Here is a 24,073-nt window from a genome sequence, read left to right on the forward strand (position 1 = left end):
AAATCAAGAGCCGCTTCGCTGAGTTGGTGGTTGGTCGGGCCCAGTCTGTACGGTGGGATTTCCAAGACGGGCACAGCTCGTTGGACTTTTTGACCATGGATTTGTTGCATTTGATCCATGGAGACCCAGGACAGAACATAGTGGGAATACGTCGTATCATGGATCATGTATTGTATCTCGGTGTAATCGTTTCGCTGGAATAAACTGCTGATGTTTGTGGAAAGTACAGAATGCCCACCAGCGGCAGTGAAAGAATTAAAGCCAGCGCGTTTATTCCAGTGTCCACCGCTGCAGTCCTCCTCGTCGGGTCCACCACTTTATTCTTTGTCTTTACGTAAGTTGACGATATGCCTCCTTTTGAAAATGTAGTTTGACACCAGACACGAAAGTAGCCTACCTTTTCGAAACTATTATATTCCATATCTAAAGTAGGCCTAGGCCAAGTCCACATATTTGAATTGCATATACTGTATATAGGCCTATGAAGTATCAGATCCAATGGGCATGCACAATTGCTCCAAACGGTAAAGTTGTCTCTAGGGAAAGGTTACGATAAAATAGGTCCTGTCGCTCACACACTGTGTAGAATAAGGGTCGTTTTTTAATTGATTTGGCATTTGAGTCCCTTGTCTTTGCAACCATGAAACACACTTGAAAAGGACAAATAAACACAAATAATACACGTTTTGGTTTATATTGAACTGTTTATAAATGATAAAACATAATTAAAATCCTTCATACTGCAACCCTCTATGTTGATGCATTGTTTAAAGTACTTAGGAGCAGGCTTGTCACAGTAGTGGAGTTCTAGTGACATGTTTTTTTGGAATTTGAATGCTAGAAAGTGAACAAAAGTATGTCATATATTGTATAGATGAATCAAAACAAAGAAGGCTATTAAAATACCTATTCTTTTACCGGTATAATGTGTGAGCCTCTGTTTTATGTCACTGGGGTTACCACCTTGAAAATAACTCATTACAAAGATCTACAAGAGCCTTGAGCATTCTCTCCAGTGGCAAACTCTTTTTCATGGAGTGGTCTATATTAAAGTAAATTATTAGCTAATCACACCCTTTAAATATGTCATACATTTGAGGATTCCGTTAATTCATTCGGTGTCAAAAATCCAAAGTGTCACTTTTTAATTTAACTAGGCAGTTAAGAACAAACGACGGGCCTAGGAACAGTGGGTTAACTGCCTTGTTCAGGGGCAGAACGACAGATTTTTTACCTCGTCAGCTCGGGATTCAATCTAGCAACCTTTCGGTTATTTGGCCTAACGTTCTTACTACTAGGCTACCTGCCCGCCCCAACTTGGGGTTAGTCCATTTAAATGAAGGGAAATATCATTGTGAGAAAAATGATTAATCATATCACTTTAGTACAGGATTGATGAACATAGATTTGAGCATTGTGGCCTCCATTTCAGAAAATCTTAATTTACCTCAAATGTCTCATTGGTGTTACCATCATTGGTGTTACTACTCCTACAGATGTCACAACATTGTCATAAAGGTACAAACTTTTTAAGATCATTAAGCTTCCATATTAGTTGAATTAGAATGGGAAGATGTACCCAAATCAAATAAAGAAAAATTAAGTATATTTTGTCCAAAATGCCATGTCCAAGTTCCACTGTAATTAAAGAACGACCCATAAACATTTTAAGGCAAACTTCACATTCGGAATTTAGAACAGTGTTTTTTTGCCGTTCAATCTGACAGAAGTGAAATATGACACATATTTTTTGTTGAAAAAAGTCCCTTTTGTGAAATTCTGGTGTAGTTTTAATTACATATCAATATGCTATACTATTCATTAAACAGTTCAACAATACTGTACCCAAAGCTCTCTATTAGTATTTACATGTCATTGCCTAATATCATGTTGATCCTCTTAATATAAGCTACTGTAGGCTATATGAATTTGGTATGGGGACTATGTGAGTTAAGAGGCTATTTAACTATTAGGCCTATGTCTAAGGCTGATTTTCTTGTTAGGCTAAACTCAAATGTTCGGATGATTAATGTGGTTCAGTGGTTGATATAACTGTGTCCTAATCCGGAAACGTCATTATATTATATTTGATTGTGACTCAAAATATAATGAACACAACCACACCTCTTGAGTGTATGTGAACATGTGTTCCTAAATCCCTTTATCTTCTTCCAGAGGGCAATGATGCTTAGAGCTTAGAGTCAGGAGTCAGTTAGAAATCAGACTGAGTCGGCTAAAGCAACACAGGTTCCCGAATCGTACTTGTGTTCTCAAAACGACATTTTAGTCATGTGAGAATCACTACCGTATTGTTGGGATACCAACAACAACATTTTCAACATTATCCCCTAGATTGCTAATAGCGCCTGGGTGAATAGTCCCACTGTACTACCATACCACTACAAAGGGAAGCACAGCCGTGAGCTGCCCAGTGACACGAGCCTACCAGACGAGCTAAGTAACTTCTATGCTCGCTTCGAGGCAAGTAACAATGAAACATGCATGAGAGCATCAGCTGTTCCGGACGACTGTGTGACCAGGATGTGTACTCCGAGCATGCGCTGAAGTGTCTTCACTTGCCAGTCCCTGTCTGAGTCTGTAAAACCAACATATTTCAAGCAGACCACCATAGTCCCTGTGCCCAAGAACACTAAGGTAACCTGCCTAAATGACTACTGACCTGTAGCACTCACGTCTGTAGCCATGAAATGCTTTGAAAGGCTGGTCATGGCTCACATCAACACAATTATCCCAGAAACCTTAGACCCACTCCAATTTGCATCCCGCCCCAATAGATCCACAGATGAGGCAATCTCTATTGCACTCCACACTGCCCTTTCACACCTGGACAAAAGGAACACCTATGTGAAAATGCTATTCATTGACTACAGCTCAACGTTGAACACCATAGTGCCCTCAAAACTCATCACTAAGCTTTGAGGGCACTATGGTGTGCAACTGGATCCTGGACTTCCTGACAGGCCGCTCCCAGGTGGTAAGGGTAGGTAACAACACATGCGCCATGCTGATCCTCAACACGGGGGCCCCTCAGGGGCGCATGCTCAGTCCCCTCCTGTACTCCCTGTTCACTCGTGCAAGGACAACAACCTCTCCCCCAACGTGATCAAGACAAAGGAGATGATTGTGTACCACAGGAAAAGGAGGATTGAGCACGCCCCCATTGTCATCGACTGAGCTGTAGTGGAATAGGTTGAGAGCGTCAAGTTCCTTGGCGTCCACATCACCAACAAACTAACATTGTCCAAGCACACCAAGACAGTCGTGAAAAGGGCACGACAAAACCTATTCCCCCTCAGGAGACTGAAAAGATTTGGCATGGGTCCTCAGATCCTCAAAAGGTTCTACAGCTGCACCATCGAGAGCATCCTGACAGGTTGCATCACTGCCTGGTATGGCAACTGCTCAGCCTCTGACAGCAAGGCACTACAGAGGGTAGTGCGTATGGCCCAGTACATCACTGGGGACAAGCTTCCTTCCGTCCAGGACCTCTATACCAGGCGGTGTCAGAGGAAGGCCTTAAAAATTGTCAGTGACTCCAGCCACCCTAGTCATAGACTATTCTCTCTGCTACCACATGGAAAGTGGTACCGGAGCGCTAAGTTTAGGTCCAAGAGGCTTCTAAACAGCTTTTACCCCCAAGCCATAAGACTCCTGAACATCTAATCAAATGGCTTCCCAGAGTATTTGCATCCCCCCCTTTTTACGCTGCTGCTACTCTGTTATTATCACTTTAATAACTCTACCTCAGTTACCTCGACTAACCGGTGCCCCCGCACATTGACTCTGTACCGGTACCCTCCTGTATATAGCCTCGCTATTGTTATTTTACTGCTCTTTAATTATTTGTTACATTTATATCTTATTTTTTGTAGGTATTTTTCTTAACTGCATTATTGGTTAAGGGCTCCTAAGTAAGCATTTCACTGTAAGGTCTACACGTGTTGTGTTCGGCGCATGTGACTAATAAAGTTTGATTTGATTTGAACAGTACTTCTATACTGACACCTGTAGACAAATATGTCCCAGTTTCCACATCTGTTGGTTTACCAGCAATTTTTCAAGTGGATCCTCTAGCAGATGAGAAGTTTCCGATTAGTATCCCGATCTTCTGATCGATGCCTCTTGATTCACACGTCTGTGGAACAAGGGCTGACTGGAGACTCGGGGCGAGCAGAGTAAACTATCGATGACTTGTTAAGGGCAGAATCAACAACCTCTGCATCATCAAGACAGTCCCTTGATGAGGAGGTGTTATCTATAGAAAGATGTTAACTTATGCTCACACTTACTGTTATGTAAATGGCAGCTGAAAAGTGCCTGGCCTTGGCCCTAAAATCAAAGCATGTTCCCTGAGGCCATGGTCCAGTGTGATACCGGTGCCGGTCTGTGGAGATGGAAACAGAAAAGTCTGAGCCTTCTGAGTAAAACACTGGGGTAATTCTCAGGTGGGAACTTGGCATAAGTGTACTAGAGTTCATGCACTTCTGATTAACTGAAATATTTTAGAACGATATATCCTCAAGTGACGTGATTATGCATTGATGTGAGGAAAGAGAAAGTGGGCCACAGTGGATTGAGTTGTAAATGTACTATACTGTACTGACTGGGTTGATTTGGACTAAAGCCACTGACTTGGCTGGGGGTTATCCAATGATTTGTGAGAGAGTCTGGAAAGAGTGATTTCATACTGACATCCTCCCTATTCTTTTACTCCCTGCTGTTCAAAGACAAGGAGCTTATGGACACTGGGCTTAAGAGAGATGTGTAATCCTCTATGGCTCTGTAGGATAGGATCTGAATCTTTAGCATGGAAGAGTCACAGTTTTCAGTCATTTTCATGTCATTGAACTGTTGTATGTATATTGTATCTGAAAGTGTCAACAGTGAATATAACAACTGAATATAAGAACTGACATGGCCATGCCTACTGCATACCCCCAATTCACATGCTGTTTGGAATGAGGAATTCTAGAATTCTTTATGGGAAATACAATACAATGAATCATCTGATAAGTGAATGCGTAAAAAAAAAAGTGAACTCATTCCATTTTACTGCAACTCTTGGCTGCTGATGTAGCTGCTACTGTTGAAGTTTAATTGCATCTCTTCACGTACGCTTGTTTATTGCGTTATTATCTTGGCGGCCCCGCTGTTGTTGACTGATTCTGGGGATGTTTTTTAATTGGGATTGTAAATCAGGAATTCTTAAAAGATGAGACAATAAACATTTGTCACAAATATATTTTTCTTCATAATAACAACATTTGAAATACGTATATTTTAAACCAAAGTATCAGCTATCATACCATGTAAAGGAACAACCTCCTAATGAAAACATGTTTTCATAAAGTGCACCTAACTAGATTTATGTCAATTCATTCAGACACCATAAAAGGCATTTCATTTTTATATGTATTGTACCTCAAGTGTTTAAAGGCCTTGATTGTTTCATTCTAACATTAACTTATTCAAATATTTTATTTTGTTTTAGAACACTGTATAATGCTACAGGGCTAATTTCGTTAGCATTTTGGCATGTTTTTGTAGATTAAGAACTTTACAAACAATGTTTATAAAGCAAACATTATGCTTTTTTTTTCTAGCACAGCAAAATGTTCAATAGTTTCAGCATATATTTCAGGACAATGATTAGCAATCAGTGAGGAGTTGACAAGCAACTGCCCAAGGTGACAACAGATACTCAAAACAGAGTATGTAAATACAAACATTACTTAAAATATGGATGATACATTTGACAATCCCCAACAAAAACACAAAGGCTTGATTGCAACCAACAGGCAGAATGTATATATAAACGCAACATGTAAAGTGTTAGCCCCATGTTTCATGAGCTGAAATAAAAGATCCCAGAAATTATTCATAGGCACAAAAACTTGATTTCTCTCAAATGTTGTGCACAAATTTGTTTACATCCCTGTTAGTGAGCATTTCTCCTTTTCCAAGATAATCCATCCACTTGACAGGTGTGGCATATCTAGAAGCTGATTAAAAAGCATGATCATGACAAAGGTGCACCTTGTGCTGGGGAGAATAAAAGGTCACTCTAAAATGTGCAAAAATGTCACACAACACAATGCCAGACATGTCTCAAGACTTGAGGCAGCATAAAGTTGGCATGCTGACTGCAGGAATGTCCACCAGAGCTGTTGCCAGAGATTGTAATCTTCATTGATCTGTCATATACCACCTCCAACATCGTTTTAGAGAATTTGGCAGGACATCCAACCGGCCTCACAACCGTATGGCATTCTGTGAGCTAGCGGTTTGCTGATGTCAACGTTGTGAACAGAGTGTCCCATGGTGGCGGTGGGGTTATGGTATGGGCAGGCATAAGCTATGGACAACAAACACAATTGCATTTTATCGATGGCAATTTGAATGCACAGAGGTACCGTGACGAGATCCTGAGGCCAATGTTCGTGCCATTCATCCACCGGCATCACCTCATGTTTCAGCATGATAATGCACGGTCCCATGTCGCAAGGATCTGTACACAATTCCTGGAATCTGTAAATGTCCTAGTTCTTCCACGGCCCCATGTCGCAAGGATCTGTACACAATTCCTGGAAGCTGAAAATGCCCCAGTTCTTCCATGGCCTGCATACTCACCAGACATGTCACCCATTGAGCATGTTTGGATCGACTTGTACGACAGCGTGTTCCAGTTCCCGCCAATATCTAGCAAATTTGCACAGCCATTGAAGAGAAGTGGGACAATTTTCCACAGGCCACAATCAGCAGTCTGATCAACTCTATGAGAAGGAGATGTGTCGCGCTGCATGAGGAAAATGGTGGTCACACCAGATACTGACTGGTTTTCTGACCCACGTCCCTACTTTAAAAAAAAGGTATCTGTGATGAACAGATGCATATCTGTATTCCCAGTCATGTGAAGTCCATAGATTAAGCCCCATTTATTTATTTGAATTGACTGATTTCCTTATATGAACTGTAACTCTGTAAAATCTTTGAAATTGTTATATGCTGCGTTTACATGTTTGTTCAGTATAGAAGTAGTAGTATTAGAAGGCCTATATTTCATCACAGTCAATTTGCCGTGCTAAACAAGGACATACTTTATTTCAGTCGTACTGAATGATTGTCAAATAGATAAATCGCCCTTACTTTGCTCAAATAGCTAGATTAAAATGTTCTGATGATAAGAGGCTGAAATCATCTTGAAAAGTGTTGGTTGCGATCAGAACTAAAAGAACCCCCCCGACATCCGTGTTATGGAGCGGTAAATCGATGCGTCAATTGGTGATAATCCATCAGTTTGCAATTGGCCCAACCCTTCTATCAGACGTTAGACCAAAATCTGACTGAGTTGATGTTTTACGGAGTTGCTTCTTTTTCTTCTTTATTCAAGTGCTATACTACATAGCAATGTTGTTTTTCTTCAGTTGCTATAACCTAATTAAAATGAACATATTTGAACCAAAAGTCATATTCTATGTTCATTTTTTATTTATTTGATTTTATTTCACCTTTATTTAATGAGGTAAGCTAGTTGAGAACACCTTTATTTAATGAGGTAAGCTAGTTGAGAACAAATTTTCATTTGCAACTGCGACCTGGCCAAGATAAAGCATAGCAATTCGGCACATACAACAACACAGAGTTACACATGGAATAAACAAAACATAGTCAATAATACAGTAGAACAAAAGAAAACAAAAAGTCTATATACAGTGAGTGTAAATGAGAGGTAAGATAAGGGAGTTAAGGCAATAAATAGGTCATAGTGGCGAAGTGATAGTAGTTAGTAGTTAATCTATAAAGTAGATGAAGTTGACAGGTTATGGTTGTGAGCATTTGATATCTACAATGTATTTTTAAAAGATGAGGAAGGGCTTCCTATAGCTGACCCAACACATTTTTTTAACATTTATTTACGATTTTGAACAAATCTGACAGAGTTGACCAATGCTCTGGACAATTTTTTTTAGGAATCACAGTTTTGAGAAACATATATTCCTTAAAGTCAGAGAGGGCTATTGCAAGAAACTACATGAGATCCTTTTCCAGTGAATATTCATTTTAGCCCATTTTAAAAGTTGTAAACACTTTTGGGGGGAGTTTGAAATTGAGATCCTTTGTTCTGGACAAGGGCATTTCCTGGCACAGAGCTGACATGCAAATGAATAATATTATAAATATTTAGAAAATTCCAAAAACAAACAGTATTTTGTTTTGCTTAAATAATGTAACAAAATAATTTTTCCCCAAATATATATATATATTTTTCACAACTTCCGATAATCCCTGAGATTCTGTGTTGGTTTTTGCCATCAGATGATGGATGCTGCTGTATGTGGGTAGCATGATGTTGGCGGCCAGGCAGAGCCAGCAGTCTATCCCTGGTATTATATAATGAGAGTGAGTGGTCCGTTTCCATCAATGATCAATAGACTCGTATCTGCATTTGTAAAGAGAACTTCCACACTTCAGTAGAACAAACCCCTAGAGCTCTACTGCTCCAGGACAAGTGGCTGTTATTGCAGGTTTGTCTGAAGATCGCCAACAAGAGACATAAAGAACATTCCCGAAAACGTTCCCACTGAGAGATGTTTCACGATGATAAAATAGACTATGTCGGAAGTTTCTATTCCATGGACAGCCATTCTTCAAAGATAAGGTCATGTTGAAACAGAGCGTTCCAGCCCAATCACACATGCTCATTTGTTTGCCCTTTCACGTTGGCAGTAGCAGAAGAAATGGAATCTGTAGGGACAATATTTTGCTGTTACATCATATGTAGGCCTACATCACTGTTAGACAGCCTTTTACTCAGAGAAGGACTGTCTGTCTGTGTCTGTCTGCCTGTCTGCTCTGTCAGCAGGGACGATGTCTGTGTTTCTTTAAAAGCAGTGATGGACAGATGCCAGATTCTGTCGTTATCTCGACCAAATGCAACCCCACCTGGGTCCTTCTGAGGGAAAGGGACCTTGATTCGTCCTTGGTGCTATATGCTGCTGCAGGGAGTCCAAAGTGAATGTCAGTCAGACCTCGTGGTCTCTCAGGTTGTTACTTAGAGTATGTGCTTGTCAAAATAAAGTGCCCAAATGCAGCCCCAGTCTGTTAGTATGGAGAGTAAAGCTCCAGCAGTTATGTATCAAAGTCCACGACTCACAGACAAAATGACAAACTGGTCTCTGCAAGATTTAGGACACATTTCAATACCAAGACAAAAACCCCTCCTGTGAAGTTGGCAAGGGGGGGGGGGACCACTGAAAGTAGGAACCTTTGGTCATCCTTCGCCTGATAAACAGCCGCGTTGCTGAGCTAAAACGGAAACGGTCATCTCAGCCTTCAGATTGTGTTTGTGTTACGTTGTTCTCTCTAAGTACTGTTACTGTGGACAATTCACAAAAGACATGCAAACACCAGCACTGGAAACACTACGAAATTGAACCATTACAAGCAAAGATTCTTTCAAGGGTGTTTCCTCGTAACTATTTCCTCCCGCTAATGTCAAGATTTGATGTAGCTGAGATGCTACACAATTCTGTAAAGGAGAAGCCTTCTTGACCTTTTGCTTCCTTCCTGAGTTAATTTTGCAACCATGTGCAGAGGGGAGGATGTCAGATGTAATACACACCCATAGTTGGTCAGATATTTATAGAATAACACTCCTCCTCAAACAAACGGTTAATTTTATGCCCGCATACGCATCGATCCCTGGATACAATGATGTAATATGTACACATATGTCTCCTTTAAGTAGACATACATAGCTGATATTCAAGCCCGTAGTTTTAATAGTTCAAGGAAGCACTCTCTCCGAACCCTGTTATAACAGTGTTATGTGTTTGCTGAAGCTGAAGACAAGTCATACATTCCCTAAGGGCTTATGATCGCATTTCATTCAGCATTTCTAACACTCATATTTTCTATCCATGAGATGTTTCTAGGAGCCATACACTGGAACCTAAGATGGCCCTTCGGCTGTCCCCCATAGGAGAACCCTTTGACGAACCCTTTTTCGGGTTCCAGGTAGAACCCTTTAGGGTTCCATGAAGAAGCCTTCCCACAGAAGGTTCTTCAAAGGGTTCTCCTATGGGGACTGCCGAATAACCCTTTTGGAACCCTTTTTTTTGTCCTGCGAGTGTAGTTGTGAGCCTCTCTAATGCTCTTCTGTGCTTGTTGCTTGCTGCCGATGCGATAGACACTGGTAGTGATGACTAGCCTGCCCCACTACTGTGCTTTACTCAGGCAGGGCAGTGTGCAGATTGGACAGCCTCAACAGCAGCTTACCCTTCTGGATGATTTAATACGGCTCTGCTGTCTGTTTCATTAGGCGCAAGGCAGGGGCTTGTCTGCCTGCACCGCCACACTGCAGCATAATGAACTCTCCCTGTGCTGTGCTCCAGATGGTCACAAACCAATGATGGGCCGGACGGCAAGGCCGCTCATGCAATGGCATCCACAGAAATAATCCCGTTGATAAGAAATCAGGCAGTCGCGGATCGACCCTCTTCTAGAGCGCTCCACCTTATCTGGTGTGTCCTCTACGCTCCACACTCAGCCCAAATGAGACTGATTTCTGCTTATTTTGAACACAATATCATTATCTTCTATATTGTGCTCATTTTAACACATTTTTTTCTTGTGATAGATCCATTATTTGACAGATGGGTGAGGGGGAAGAGGATTTGACCATCTAAATAATGAGTTTTGAAAAGATAATCAGTGACAGTATACCTATTCCTAATTGCCTTTTTGTCTCCTTGTTTTCCCCACCACCCATTGGCCTTGCTGGTAGAGGAGGATGGTGAAAGTGTTGTGCATATACATGAATACTACTCCAGACCATGCAGACTGACTGGGCTTGGTCCCTCATATTTAGTGCTGCCCCGCTGGCAGTTACCCCTGAATCAACCAACTTCATCCACATCCCCTATTTATACTGTAGAGTGGCTAGACGTGCAGGTACAGTATTCAGTGTACTGGGACAAGTACAGTATTCAGTGTACCGGGACTAGTACCGTATTCAGTGTACCGGGACAAGTACAGTATTCAGTGTACCGGGACTAGTACAGTATTCAGTGTACTGGGACAAGTACAGTATTCAGTGTACTGGGACAAGTACAGTATACTGGGACGAGTACAGTATTCAGTATACTGGGACGAGTACAGTATTCAGTATACTGGGACGAGTACAGTATTCAGTATACTGGGACGAGTACAGTATTCAGTATACTGGGACGAGTACAGTATTCAGTATACTGGGACGAGTACAGTATTCAGTATACTGGGACGAGTACAGTATTCAGTATACTGGGTCGAGTACAGTATTCAGTATACTGGGACGAGTACAGTATTCAGTATACTGGGACGAGTACAGTGTGAACTCTGGGTAGTGCAGGGGTGCAGTATAATGCACTTATCCATGTAATCTAGCTCTCTTATGACAATTTAAGTACATCTCAAACATGAACACATTTAGTGAAACTTTGCTTCAGAGAGGACTTAAGATATAAATCCCCTCCTCCAGCTGTGGGGGAACCACTGTTCTGTTCCCCTCATTAATCTGATTTACTCAGTAGTACAATTTAGTGTTAATGTTTCAATTAAGTAAATCCTTCAAGAGGAGCATTATTCTGACAGATCAGAACTGTACAGAACTGTATTGTATTTGCCTAGGAAGGCTGTTTGTCTGTAAAGGCAGGCGTGTCTGTTGTAGCTGTATAGGTAATGGAATATGTATGGTTTCCTTTATCCTAAAGGTATGGAATAGGTTCTGTTGTGCTGTGTGCTGTAGGCTGTAGGGTCTGTGTGCTTGTCGTCTGATGGGAGGATTCCACCATCGCGGGCTGGCAGAGTGGGCTGTAATCCAGAGTCCCTAATCCTGGGATTATTGAGATTGCAGCTGGCATGGCATTACCAGGCATTCCTTTGGGGGTAACCACCCTTCCCCCACTCTATCCCACTCTCCCCCATGTGCTCATCCTTACTGGGGCTGTTCTGTGGGGGTTGGGGGGCTTGCGCCAGGTTGGGCTGGAGTTGGGGAAAGGAGACTCTTGACTCAAAATGTTGTCAATTTCACGGTGTTCACAGTCACGGTCAGTCTATTGGGGTTCACACATATATGTTCTGCCTTCGTCACCTCCTGACCCTTCACCTTTGCAACTGTGGGGGGGGGGGGGGGTGGGATCCACACAGTATCTGTTTCACACTGACCACGGTCTTGTTACAGTCACTGTTACGGCCATGGTCACTAATACACAGTCTGCACTTCAATGGTAAACCACACTTCTGCTGTTGTTGCCCCTAAACATCAAATACCGACAGGAAGTAGGAGCATTATGCCATTATGACATTGATGCCAGTTGTGATAATATAAGAGGTCCAATGCTGAAACCCGTTCTGCTGTAAAACTTTTCAAGTGAAGATAAAATCGCCACAGCAGCATGGCTTTGGACTCAATTCTATACAGAGAAAAAACAATGATTGGATATTGTATAGGCTCCTCATGCCAACCTTTAATCATTATAATCCACCGTGCCTTCCCCTGTGTCCCCGTCAGTAAACCTGATTACAGAGCCTTTATTTCATCTCACACTGTGGAGATATAATCATAGCATCCTCTCACCAAATCAATTTCTCCAGTTTTAACCACATTTGCATAATGACAGTGATGGTTGTGATGGTTTCTATAAGCCCTGTGGACATATCCAGAAAAAGCCATGAAGTTGGGCATCAATCTGAATTTAGCGTCGCCGAGTGTAGTTACATTTCCCTGCCGATTTACCAAATCATTTTGACGATTCCTTTTGATTGATTCCTACACTTGAGCCTGAGGGAGATTTATACCCCTTTCAACCAATTCAACCTAGACATATTACGGTGCATGTTCTACGTCTATACTATGAGTGTAATGTGTGTGTATTGCAAAACTACTGTGTGTGTGTGTGTATTGTGAGTCCACTGTGCTTCAGGTCTCTTGTCTCTGTCCCAGGTGCCCGTGGCTGGCAGTGACTGTGTCAATCTACGTGCCACCATGCAGTGGCATCCTCTTCTTCTTTGTCTTGGCCAACTTCACCATGGCAACCTTTATGGATGCGGGTGTTCTCCCCATGGGTTAGTTACACTATAACTACTATATTATACACTATTTCCATCAAAGTCAACTCTGCACCTCAAAGCCAGTTCCACTGCATTTGTTAATTGTTCCCTTCTAACCAGGGACTGATTTAGACCTTGGACACCAGGTGGGTGCAGTTAATTATCAGGTAGAACAGAAAACCTGCACTGGTCTATTCACTACTGTACACTATAGTATAACTAAACAGGACAAACATTACAGGAGGTTGGCAGGCAGTTGTTCAATTCTATTGAATTATTATCTACTAGTTATAACATACTAGTCCATTTCATTACCATGACAATATATTGATAAACTAGGTCAGGTTTATGTTAGTAATGTTAACTTTCTGCCTGAGAAGGAATTTGAAGAGGAAACATGGACATAAAAACAACAATATCCTGTGTTACCCAATGCCCAGTGTTGTGCCGGTGACCTATAGTTCATGTCGAGCTGTGCGTTTGGGTTTCAGCTAATGAGGACGAGGACAAGGACGATGACTTCCGCGCCCCGCTCTACAAGAACGTGGACGTGAAGGGTGTCCAGGTCCGGATGAAGTGGTGTGCCTCCTGCCACTTCTACAGACCTCCAAGATGCTCCCACTGCAGTGTCTGTGACCACTGTGTAGAGGTGGGAGGGATGGAGGGAGAGAGAGGGAGTGAGGGAGATAGAGGGAAAGGGAGAACAAGCCAGGGCTGGCGGAGAGCGGGAGGGAGGGGTGGATAGGGGGAAGTTGTGGATGTGAGACAGGCTTTGGGGGGGGGGGGGGGGAGTGGTTGATGGTGGAGGGAGGAGGAAGGGCCTGAGGAGGGATCAATAGTGTGTGTGGCTGTAGGGTAATGGTGGGTGGGAGAAGATGATGGAGGGATAGAGGGGGAGGAAGGGAGAGATCACATTAATCAGGTTAATCCCTTTCCCCCGATCCTTAATGTCCCCGCAGTGGGGAGAGAGATGAGATTTGAAAATGGTTGGGACAATCTCTGTGTGTAAACTGAGGTATATATAGACAGCTCAGTGCCTATCAACACTTGGATGATATTTGACTTCTTTTGATAATGTCTCTCCACTGTCCAAGATTGATCAATCCCATGTGGATGGGGCTAGCTAGACCACTCCAGAATACTGTTTGTAGCATGGGATGCACAATGTTGGGACAGAGTCATGTAAAGTAGGCTACTACAGTGTGTTGTCATAATTCTCAGAGGGATTGAATGTTGTATCTAATGCTGTGTCTCATCGTGTCATAACCGCATGCAGGACTTTGACCACCACTGTCCCTGGGTGAACAACTGTATCGGGAGGCGGAACTACCGCTACTTCTTCCTGTTTCTCCTGTCACTCACGCTGCACATGGTGGGCGTGCTCTCCGGTGGCCTGCTCTACATCCTACACCATCTGGAAGACCTATGGAAGCTGCACTGTACTGTCACGTATCCTTCCTTGCACAAACTCTGTGTACTGTGTGCGTGTGCGTGTGTGTTCATACAGTATGTGCAGTGTGGTCATGGTCATTCATTTCTAAAGGTCCCTACAGAGAGTCCGTGAGTCTCCTTGACTGCTGTGTCTAGCCTGGTGGTGATGAGTGTATCAGGTCTGTTCTTCATTCCTGTCCTGGGCCTCACAGGGTTCCACCTCTACCTGGTGTCTAGGGGCCGAACCACCAATGAACAGGTCAGACGCCTCTGTGTAGCTCATGTTTTTAAACGACTAGATAAAAGGATTCTGGAATACATGAGGCCGCCCTAGGTCGAGTCCTCACTTTAATGAGGAAATTGTTGCCCTCTTTTCCACAGGTCACTGGGAAGTTTCAAGGAGGGGTCAACCCTTTTACACAAGGTTGCTGTGGCAACTTGGAGTATCTCATATGCAGTCCCATTTCTCCAAAGTAAGAAGCATTTGACGTTTTTTTGTAAACATCATGTTTAATATAACGTATTGGAGATCATTAGCTTATCTATTTGCTTGGACCATACCAGGTATACAGCGAGGCCCATTAAGAAATCAACAGTTCGCATCATTCCTCCATTCCTGAGACCAGAGACTGACAGACAGATACCAATTATCAAGGTTGAGGATAACGGCATCCAGTGTCATGATAACCAAAATAAAGTAAGTCTGTCCACCCCAAAATACCCTCAGAAGGGAACATCCCAGATTCACATAAAGCCTCCGTATTTAACTAACTTCATCAGCAGATCAGATATGTTTAACAGTAGTGCCTTCTCTTCCACTCTCAGCGCCCGTCCACTGACGGTATGGAAGAGCCAGACATCCGACGTCTGGACACCCCACCACCTCTGCCCCCCAAACCAGACCCCAACGTGCTGAGGAGACACCTAGCAACACTTGAAGGTAGGGTCACATTAGTAATCTGACAACCAGGGAGACAGTGCCTGTATTTATGCACCTCATATTATAGAGAACATGAGCAAATGATCATGAAGAAACTCGAAACGGTCCAGAAACCCCACAAGCTGTCACTCACTGCTCTCCTACTGCACCCTGGTGGCCACATTATACAACAGAGAGGCAGCCATGGTTTTTGTTGCTGCTTGTGTCTTTCGTTGGTTTTTTCTTTGTTTGTTTACTTGTGGATTTCCAACCAAGTTTCACTCGTGATGAGCTACTGAATATTCGAGCCAGCCTGATTTAGAATGTAGTTTAGTGTTTGTAGTGAAGTTCGCAGTTCTTAGTTTACAGTGTACGTAGAATACTTACCGCGTATGGATTTGTGTAAACTATGCTTCTACGTCTGTTGTCTGTATATCCTGTTTATCGTCTGTCTGTATATCCTGTTTATCGTCTGTCTGTATATCCTGTTTATCGTCTGTCTGTATATCCTGTTTATCGTCTGTCTGTATATCCTGTTTATCGTCTGTCTGTATATTCTGTTAATTGTGGCAGCACCATTTAACCAAGTCAAATTCCTGTTTATGCAAATGTTTCGGCTAATTAAGGTGATTCTGAGGACAGACTTGCACACGTCACTGCCTCTCTCTGGATTAGTTCAGTCACAAATCCCAATAGACATTATGGTAATATATTTCACATTTAGTTAAATATTGATTTCCTTCTCCATCTGTGCTTGGATTCCAGAGAGGGGTTTGCATCCCAAACCAGTGACCCCTTCCCCTGGACAGACCCTGCAGCAGCTCAGGCAATTACCGCAGTCCACATCTAAGGCACCACCCCCCTCACCTGTCCATCAGGTCAGTCATATCATTCACAGCATTGACACCATTCAGATACACTGTGGATTTATCGTGCTGTGTTTTGAGCCGTTTCCACAGATCATGGTTGTGTGCTGTGTTTTGAGCCGTTTCCACAGATCATGGTTGTGTACTGTGTTTTGAGCCGTTTTCACAGATCATGGTTGTGTACTGTGTTTTGAGCCGTTTTCACAGATCATGGTTGTGTGCTGTGTTTTGAGCCGTTTCCACAGATCATGGTTGTGTGCTGTGTTTTGAGCCGTTTCCACAGATCATGGTTGTGTGCTGTGTTTTGAGAGCTTTCTAACAGACTGGCTATGTGATTCTGTGTTCTGTCGACCCTCTAACAGACTGTTGTGTCTGTGTTGTGTTCTGAGAGCTCTCTGACAGTCGGTTATGTGTTGTGGTTGTGTCTAGGTGGCTGTGGCACCAGAGCAGCAAGGGGGCAGCAGTAGACGTCATGACCTGTCATCAGAACTCATCCTGGGCACATTGGACCAGCAGCTAGCCGTCCCATCCGGTCCCATGTCCGCTCCACTCCAGCTCAACTCTCTCACCCTCAACTCCCGCTCCCTCACCCTCAAACACGCCTATCGCCACCACAACAAGCTGCCGGTCTTGTACCCAGAGGGTTTGATCTCCCATCAGGTATCTCCGGGCTTGTTCCCCCCTCACAACCCCCTGTCCAACCGCAACAGCCTCTCCTATGACAGCCTGGTGAACTCAAGTGACGCCCACTACCTGGCCCAGCGAGGGGGACCCCCACTTCATTACCACCCGCACTTCATGACCCTGGGACATGAAGGCAGTGTGCTGCAGCGGCCCCCTCCACACACCTACAGCCCTGTGTTCATGGGGGTCACCAGGCAATCTCCCCAGCCCAGGGACACCTCACCCAGGGATCCCTCTCTACGGGACCTCACCCCTCAGGCCCTAACCTCCCGGGACCTCTCCCCTCAGGCCCTGATGCACAGGGACCTCTCCCAGCAAGCCTTGATCCACCGGGAGGCCTCTCCAGTCCGCTATGACAACCTCTCCAAGACCATCATGGTTTCCATTCAGGAGCGGCGGGAGATGGAGGAGAGGGACAGGATGCTGCGGATGCAGGCCAGGTCCCAGGCCCTGTACGGCTGCCCAGACATGGGGTTGTACGACATCCCCAGCAGATGCAGCCTCCCTGCAGACAGCATGCGCCTCCCAGGGTCACGCGGCCCCACCCCGCCCGCATACGGCTCCAGGGAGTTCCTGATGAGCACTGGCATTTTGGGGTACGGGAGTACGAGGTCGCCCCTCTCCAGCGCCTCGTCGTCCTCTCTGACCCGAGCACCCAGGACTTCCAGCTCCCCCCTGCAGAGCAGCAGCAGCCTGCAGAGTAAGGGTCGTTCCCCCTCCCCAGCCTACTTCCCCCCAAACAGGCAGGCCCAGCCCTCATCCTCCTCCTCCTCCACACTGCCCAGCACCCTTTCCTCTGCCTCTCCCCCAGATGCCCCCCCATAACGCCCCTTACTCACCAATGCAATGGAGGGAAAGCACTCAGCACCCTTGGGTGCCCCTAAATAGGAACTATTGAGTCTTCCTGGAGGGTGTGTGCAGCCAACCACACTACTCTGCAGTGTTAGCCTGTATATCTACAACTTCCCAGCACTGTGTAAGTGTGTCTGTGTGGGTTGTCAGTGTGTGGGAGGGCGTGGGAGTTGAGAGGACATCAACATGCAGTCATGGGAATCGTTTTGTACAGATATTTGCACTTGGACCTCTCGGTAGACAAGGGTGTGTGTTGAATATAAAGTGAGTGATAACCAACAGCATATGCAGAGATCTCAGGACAGTGGCCAATTAGCAGACAGTTGTGCCTCTTTATGCAGTCGGAGGAATCAATGAACTCAACTAGAACAGCAGACTAGTGTACAGAGGACAGATCTTTTATTGTTGGTTTGTGTTTTGATAATGCTTTTGAGAAAGAATGTTATGTGATGATGAGTCTGTAGAAATCATGCTTTAGTCATATTTTGTGGTTGTTTTGACAAATAAAAAAAGTCACTGTTTTGTTCCTTTTTCTGTTATAAGCTGTTGTCATGTCCACATCCCGTTTCAAATCTAACCCTTGGCTCATCCACAACCATAAAGCCTGTCGCATTCTTCCCAAGCGAAGCAGTTTGCGCATTTATGATGATTACATTTGGTAACGTTTTAGTTCGTTTGGGTGTTCAGCTGTTTTTTTCCCCCGGCTGTTCGCGCACAAATGTTTTTCTTAAGGCAAGTCGAAGTCCGGCAGCCGAAGTCTTACGCCCCTTCATCGGTGATTGGTCAACAGTACTACTCCTAGTAAGAGTGGGAACTATGGGCGGGATTGTTTGTTGTCATTCAATTTTGAGACGACTTGAGAAATACCAAAATATCTTAGTTAGATGGTAAACTGTGCGACTAAGACATCCTCGTCGAAAACATCCAAATGAATTACATATTTCTTGATTTATCTTAGATTCATTCTTAATATTTTAAGGATAAGAGGACAAACAGTAATGTTGCTACTTTTATCGTTTTTCAATCGAAAAAGTATGTGAGGCAAAGAGGTTCCCTTCGCATAGCCGGGTTCTGCTAGGAGCAAGCCGAGCCTAGTATGGGGCGCCTTATCCTAATAACACTAGCTTCCAGTCCACATCCTAGTTCAACTCTAACTCTAGCCTTAAACACAACCCTAACCCATAACCTTGGTTTAGCTTACTTTTATCCAAGATTTCTCTTCTGACCTACAAGGTACTGAAGCTTGGCTCCACCTGGGTCCCGCTTTGACACAAGGTGCAGGAACTGAGCTCAGGTCAGCTTTCGTTCAGAATAGTATGAGGAAATGGTACCCCCTAGTGGACTTGTGTGAGGTGCTGTGAGTAGAATAAAGAAAATTCCATTCAAGAAGTATATTTAATAAGACCTTTGTTTAACTAGGCAAGTCAGTTAAGAACAAATTCTTGTTTTCAATGACGGCCTGAGAACAGTGGGTTAACTGCCTTGTTCAGGGGCAGAACGACAGACTTTGTTACCTTGTCAGCTCGGGGATTCAACCTACCCAAATGAGTGGGTAGGTAATCCTCTAGGCCTACTTTTTGATGGGAGGCTCGCTGCGCTCAGCTATGGGTTTCAGAGAAGTATGTGATGGATATCTTACATAAATGAAGCCTTCGCTATTGAGGTAATTCCACTGAGATTGTGTGCTGCACCAGCATTCTGATGCGGTGATATTTCTCAGACTGCCAGTGATCGTTGCCATAGACACAGAGAGATTGAGACATCATTCCAGAACTGCAGGGCTGTAGTGAGAAGTACAGAGAACATCAACAACCGTTTACACAGAGGTTAGGTACTCAGAAAACACGAAAAGAAGGAACAGCCGTGGTTAACAGCAGCCCCTCCCTGCTGTCACGTTCCAGTTTCTATGGTTCTGCAGTTGGCACCGGCCTTTTCTCTCATTCCATTTATGACATCACAGAACATGTATTGAGTCCCAAACAATGCACTATTCATGACCATTCATCTCTTCAGGTTAGATCACATAACAAATAGCTTATTGTCTCACTAATGACTGAAGTCTTTCCACCCTTCATTTGACGTATCCATTTTTGAAATGTAAAATTCTACCGTTCTTCAGACTCTGTGCATCCTTTCATCTTCCTTTTCTTCTCTCTCTCCTCCTGGATTGACCCCCCCCCCCCCCCCCCCCAATTCTTTATGAAACGGTGCCCTCTACAACCGTGACCCCACTGTGTCTATTCAGTCTGAACGAGCTCTTTTGATCTTCACCCAGCTTGTAGGAATCATGACACTTCCAACCGTCTGAAGTCTAGTGATGGGACCGCTTTAAAGGCCATTGATCAAATATTCATCTTGGTGTTCTGTTCATGTGTGTTTTTAACTTTGGCCCAGTTGCAGACCTCTGAGATGCTGGTTTTGATGTAGTTTTAATACTCCGTTTCCCTCTCTCCCACTCTCTCCCTCTCTTTCTCCGTCTCTCACCCACTCCCTCTACCCCCCCCCCCCTCGCTCTCTCTCACGCGCTCTCTCTCTCTCTTACCCCCCATCTCTCCCTCCCTCTCTCTCCTCACTGTTTCTGTAGCCTGGGGTAAAATGTTAATGAGGAGGGCCGCTGTGAAGAGGAGGGTTTGTGGTTCGTTGAATATGTGAAGTGCAGCAGATTCTGGTGTCAGAATAGTGCTATCTTACACCATGTTGTGGTTATGTTTGGCTCACCAATGGTGATAAAGTTATATCAGATGCACGCATGCATGCACACTCACATCAGACGCACGCACGCACACACACACACACACACTCTCCTCCTAATTGATATGCCCCATCCATCAGGGTCATCAGTGCCTTGTTGATTGCCAGGTTCAGATTTCCCGTGCCATTGAAGCGTTTCATTTCCTCCCTGGGCTGTTTATGATTAAGCGTTTCCTGTGGTGACACTTGACAGGAAGGCCCAGTATAAATCATAACACCTTGTGTAGTTCAGCTCTCTGGGGCGCCCTGGTTTACATTAATTATTTATCACAATTCAAAGAGACTTGTATCTCATATATTATCTATAGAACTTCAACATTCACTCTGCCCTTTGTTGGACTGTCTGCGTCGGGGGAATTTCCTTTCCTGAAGTTCCTTTTCCTGTTTTTCTGTGGATTATTCTGATTTGCAGGTACTGCTAACTGGAAGACAGCACGTCGGGCACAGTATTATTAGTAGTCGGAGCGGAGAGGCTCTCAAGCTTACTGGCTCCACTCTTGGAAAACCTCCTTCCCACTGGGCACACACTGATTGAATCGACATTGTATCCACGTCGTTTTAAATGAAATTGCATTGAACCAACGCTGAATAGACATTGAATTGACGTCTGTGCCCAATGGGTTCTCTCAAGTCCCAGATATATGACCCTTTCTTATTTTAGTTGCCTGGTCCTGCCATAGCCTACATCAATGTTTCCCAACCTAGGGTACTATGGGGTACATGAGTAGACTCATGAGACCATAGGTTTACTGGTAAAATACACATGAGGGGATACTTCAGAGGTACTCCGGGCAGAGCAATCTTCAGTTGGTGGTACAATAACCAAAAAAGATTGGTAACCAACACCAGTGACTGAGTATAGATCACTGTCCCATGTTACGGCTCACTGTTGACCTTTTATTGGTATTTCCAACTCAATTTAGTTGGACTACGCTGCTGCTGTGTCAACAGCAATATACCACTTCACTTGGATCTCATTGGTTACAAGCACATCTTATAATAGTGTATTTTAGCTGTCCTTAGATGTTAACTGCTCTGCTCATTAAACTAGCTGGGTTGTGAAGCCCGCGGGTCCTCCGTGTTAATTCTGCTAATGAATTAGCCTCGGTCACATCAGACTTTCATAGAGGTGGCTGGGGGGCAGTGTGTGTGTGTGTGTGGGGGGGGGGGGGGGGTAGAACGGATGAAAGGGAATGTGTCTGTGTGATAGAGAGAAAGTGGGAATGAATGGATGTGGAGGAATGTAACGCTGAGCATGACAGAATGCGTGTCCATTTGAGCGGAGCGCGTGATCCCCCTACTGTACTGTACAATGTACTGTACGTACCATACATGCAGTGCTTCTGTGTGGGATGCATGGACATGCTGTGTATCTGTGTGGGATGCATGGACATGCTGTGTATTGCTAGCTGTCCCCCTTGTATTTTCATCTGTAGGTTTTGAAACTGTCGTTCATAAGCCATCCTATTACTGTAAGATTCAAGTCATTGAGTGGGACAGCTAGCAATACACAGCATGTCCATGCATTTGAGCAAGTGCTAATTAGACTATCACCATTTAGTCTAATATTTGTCTCTTTTTTCACTATGTCTAGCTTTCTGTTTTGGATTTGCAATTCACAGAGCATGAGTAGGAGCTTACATCACCCAAGGGTGTTTTCACAGATCATTATAGGGTAATAATTAGATATACGTGCCTCTTTAGATGACTGGGTTTAATATTAAAATGTAATGTTGTCTAATTGAATTGCATGCAAATATCTAGTTTCACTCGAGGCTGTTATCGCCGTGTGCAGGGTAGCCTCTCTTTGTCTGCTGCACCCTTTGCCTTCCTCTCCTCTCCTCCATCCCTCCATCCTTCTCTCCCTCCATCCCCTTTTCCCATCTGTCCCTCCCTCTGTCCTGCACATGGGTGACGGGGCTGGGCTGGAGCAGCCTTCTTTCCTGCTCCACCTGCATCTGTTTGCCAGCCCAGAGGGAACTGTGTGTGTGTGTGTGTGTGTGAGTGAGAGAAGCAGGCTACTGGGGAGAAAGCACGCAGATTGCTTTCCGCTAACTGGATATACTCACCCCCTTTTCTTATAGGGTTCAGCAGTATTTCTTTTAGTTTTGATTTAACCAACGTCTTGCTACTAACCTTGGATACGGCTGTTTGTATGACGACAGAGAGGGGTGTGTAATGATGAGACTGCCTGTTTTTTGTTGTTGATTCAGCATCTCTTTCATGGGGGAGAGTGCAGAATCAATCTGAGATCACTGTGTGAACATGTGAGAGTGTGTGTGTGTGTGTGTGTGTGTGTGTGTGTGTGCGTGTCTGCGTGTGTGAGAGAGAGAGAGAGAGAGAGAGAGAGAGAGAGTGTGTGTGGATGTGCCTGCGTGCACGTACGTGCGTTAGTGAGAGCCCGGGAGGAAGGATGGCTGCTCATGTCTGAACTGCCTCCATGCTCGCAGGGAAAGGGAAAAGTCAGGGGAGAAAACAGCAGGAGGCGGGGAACAGACGCGGTGCTCTCTTCTCACTGGGGAAGGATTCTGTCCATCGTTTGGTAGGAAAGCTAATCAAAGGGATTTGGCAATGCCTGCAGAGGTGAAAGAGGTAAGTGTTTTGATTTAGTATTTGTTTTCTCTCCACTACCCTCCCTCTTTTCCCGCTGACGCTTTTCCTACAGGAGCCCAGTCCACAGCTGTTCTGTATTCTATTCTATTTGGTAAGCTATAGGCTTCTCTCGTAGTATGAAGGGGAAAGCGTTCTTTTCTCCCCTCAGTCTACTTGTGTGTGCTCAGGGACATGCTCTTCACACCTCTGTTCAGTGTGTATGCTGCAGGACATATGGAGAGGCTGTCAATCATGGTAACATTATGAGCAGGAGACTGAGTGATAACCGCCCACAGGGGAATGTGCTTCTGCTGCATACGCTTTTATCACCCAGCACACCGCCAGCAAGCCACTGGAAGTTAGAATTACATGAAATATATCCATGCAAGTATTGAACTGCTCGTTGTCCAGGGGGCTTCCTGGCTCCTGCATCCTGCATAGACAAAGACAAGGGATGAGCGGTGTCCTCATTCTCAATGGAAATTAGTCTTGGCACAGCGGTGAATGAGATGGGATATCCTGATGTCATCATGCTGTAATGCCTAGCTGCAGTGGCTCTCTGAGGCTGCTGTGACTGGGTAATGCTGTGTTTGGGTAATGTGGACAGAGAATGTTTTCCTCCCACGTCTTGACAACAAAACAAAAACAAGCCAACTTCTTGCCCCTCTAATTCGGAACCCTGGGAGGGGGTCTAATTGTGACAAGTTATTGCTCAGTGTTTACCACAATATTGTGCACACAGTCATTTCACATCAAGTACTGGAGCGATACCCATTTCTCTCTCCTCTATCTGATGAAGACAAATTGACTGCATTGTCAGTGGTAATTCCAACAGGGTCGCAGCTTCTCCTCTGAGCTACATTAATGT

At 44.3% G+C, this 24,073-nt stretch overlaps 2 protein-coding genes across 4 annotated transcripts in view; both read left to right on the top strand.

Annotated features, from left to right (window-relative positions):
- LOC109868516 (probable palmitoyltransferase ZDHHC8) lies at positions 1–18,393 on the top strand. Its single transcript, XM_020458131.2, has 10 exons — positions 1–334; positions 13,004–13,125; positions 13,602–13,759; positions 14,387–14,559; positions 14,698–14,800; positions 14,923–15,014; positions 15,106–15,238; positions 15,367–15,481; positions 16,226–16,338; positions 16,756–18,393. Exons 1-10 carry the CDS (start codon positions 231–233, stop codon positions 17,833–17,835), a joined length of 2,193 nt encoding a protein of 730 aa, XP_020313720.1. The 5' UTR covers positions 1–230; the 3' UTR covers positions 17,836–18,393.
- A 4,067-nt stretch (positions 18,394–22,460) lies between these two features.
- The window catches only part of LOC109868531 (armadillo repeat protein deleted in velo-cardio-facial syndrome), a 17,506-nt gene continuing 15,893 nt past the window's right edge, over positions 22,461–24,073 (top strand). The window contains exons 1-2 of one of the 3 annotated variants that reach the window (XM_020458156.2): positions 22,461–22,784; positions 23,064–23,205. In XM_020458156.2, the coding sequence (XP_020313745.1) occupies positions 23,185–23,205 (21 nt within the window). In that variant the 5' untranslated portion in view covers positions 22,461–22,784; positions 23,064–23,184. The other 2 variants (XR_004205075.1, XM_031803308.1) reach the window with 2 other exon arrangements.

The sequence above is a fragment of the Oncorhynchus kisutch genome, linkage group LG23 (genome assembly GCF_002021735.2).
Source record: "Oncorhynchus kisutch isolate 150728-3 linkage group LG23, Okis_V2, whole genome shotgun sequence".
Lineage (NCBI taxonomy): Eukaryota > Metazoa > Chordata > Actinopteri > Salmoniformes > Salmonidae > Oncorhynchus > Oncorhynchus kisutch.

What these genes read in the sequence shown, in the direction of transcription:
- LOC109868516 (XM_020458131.2), top strand. Translation starts at nt 231, where the DNA reads ATGCCCACCAGCGGCAGTGAAAGAATTAAAGCCAGCGCGTTTATTCCA. An exon ending in ACTTTATTCTTTGTCTTTAC is followed by an intron (nt 335 to 13,003) that starts GTAAGTTGACGA and finishes TCTCTGTCCCAG; the next exon opens with GTGCCCGTGGCTGGCAGTGA. An exon ending in AAGCTGCACTGTACTGTCAC is followed by an intron (nt 14,560 to 14,697) that starts GTATCCTTCCTT and finishes TGCTGTGTCTAG; the next exon opens with CCTGGTGGTGATGAGTGTAT.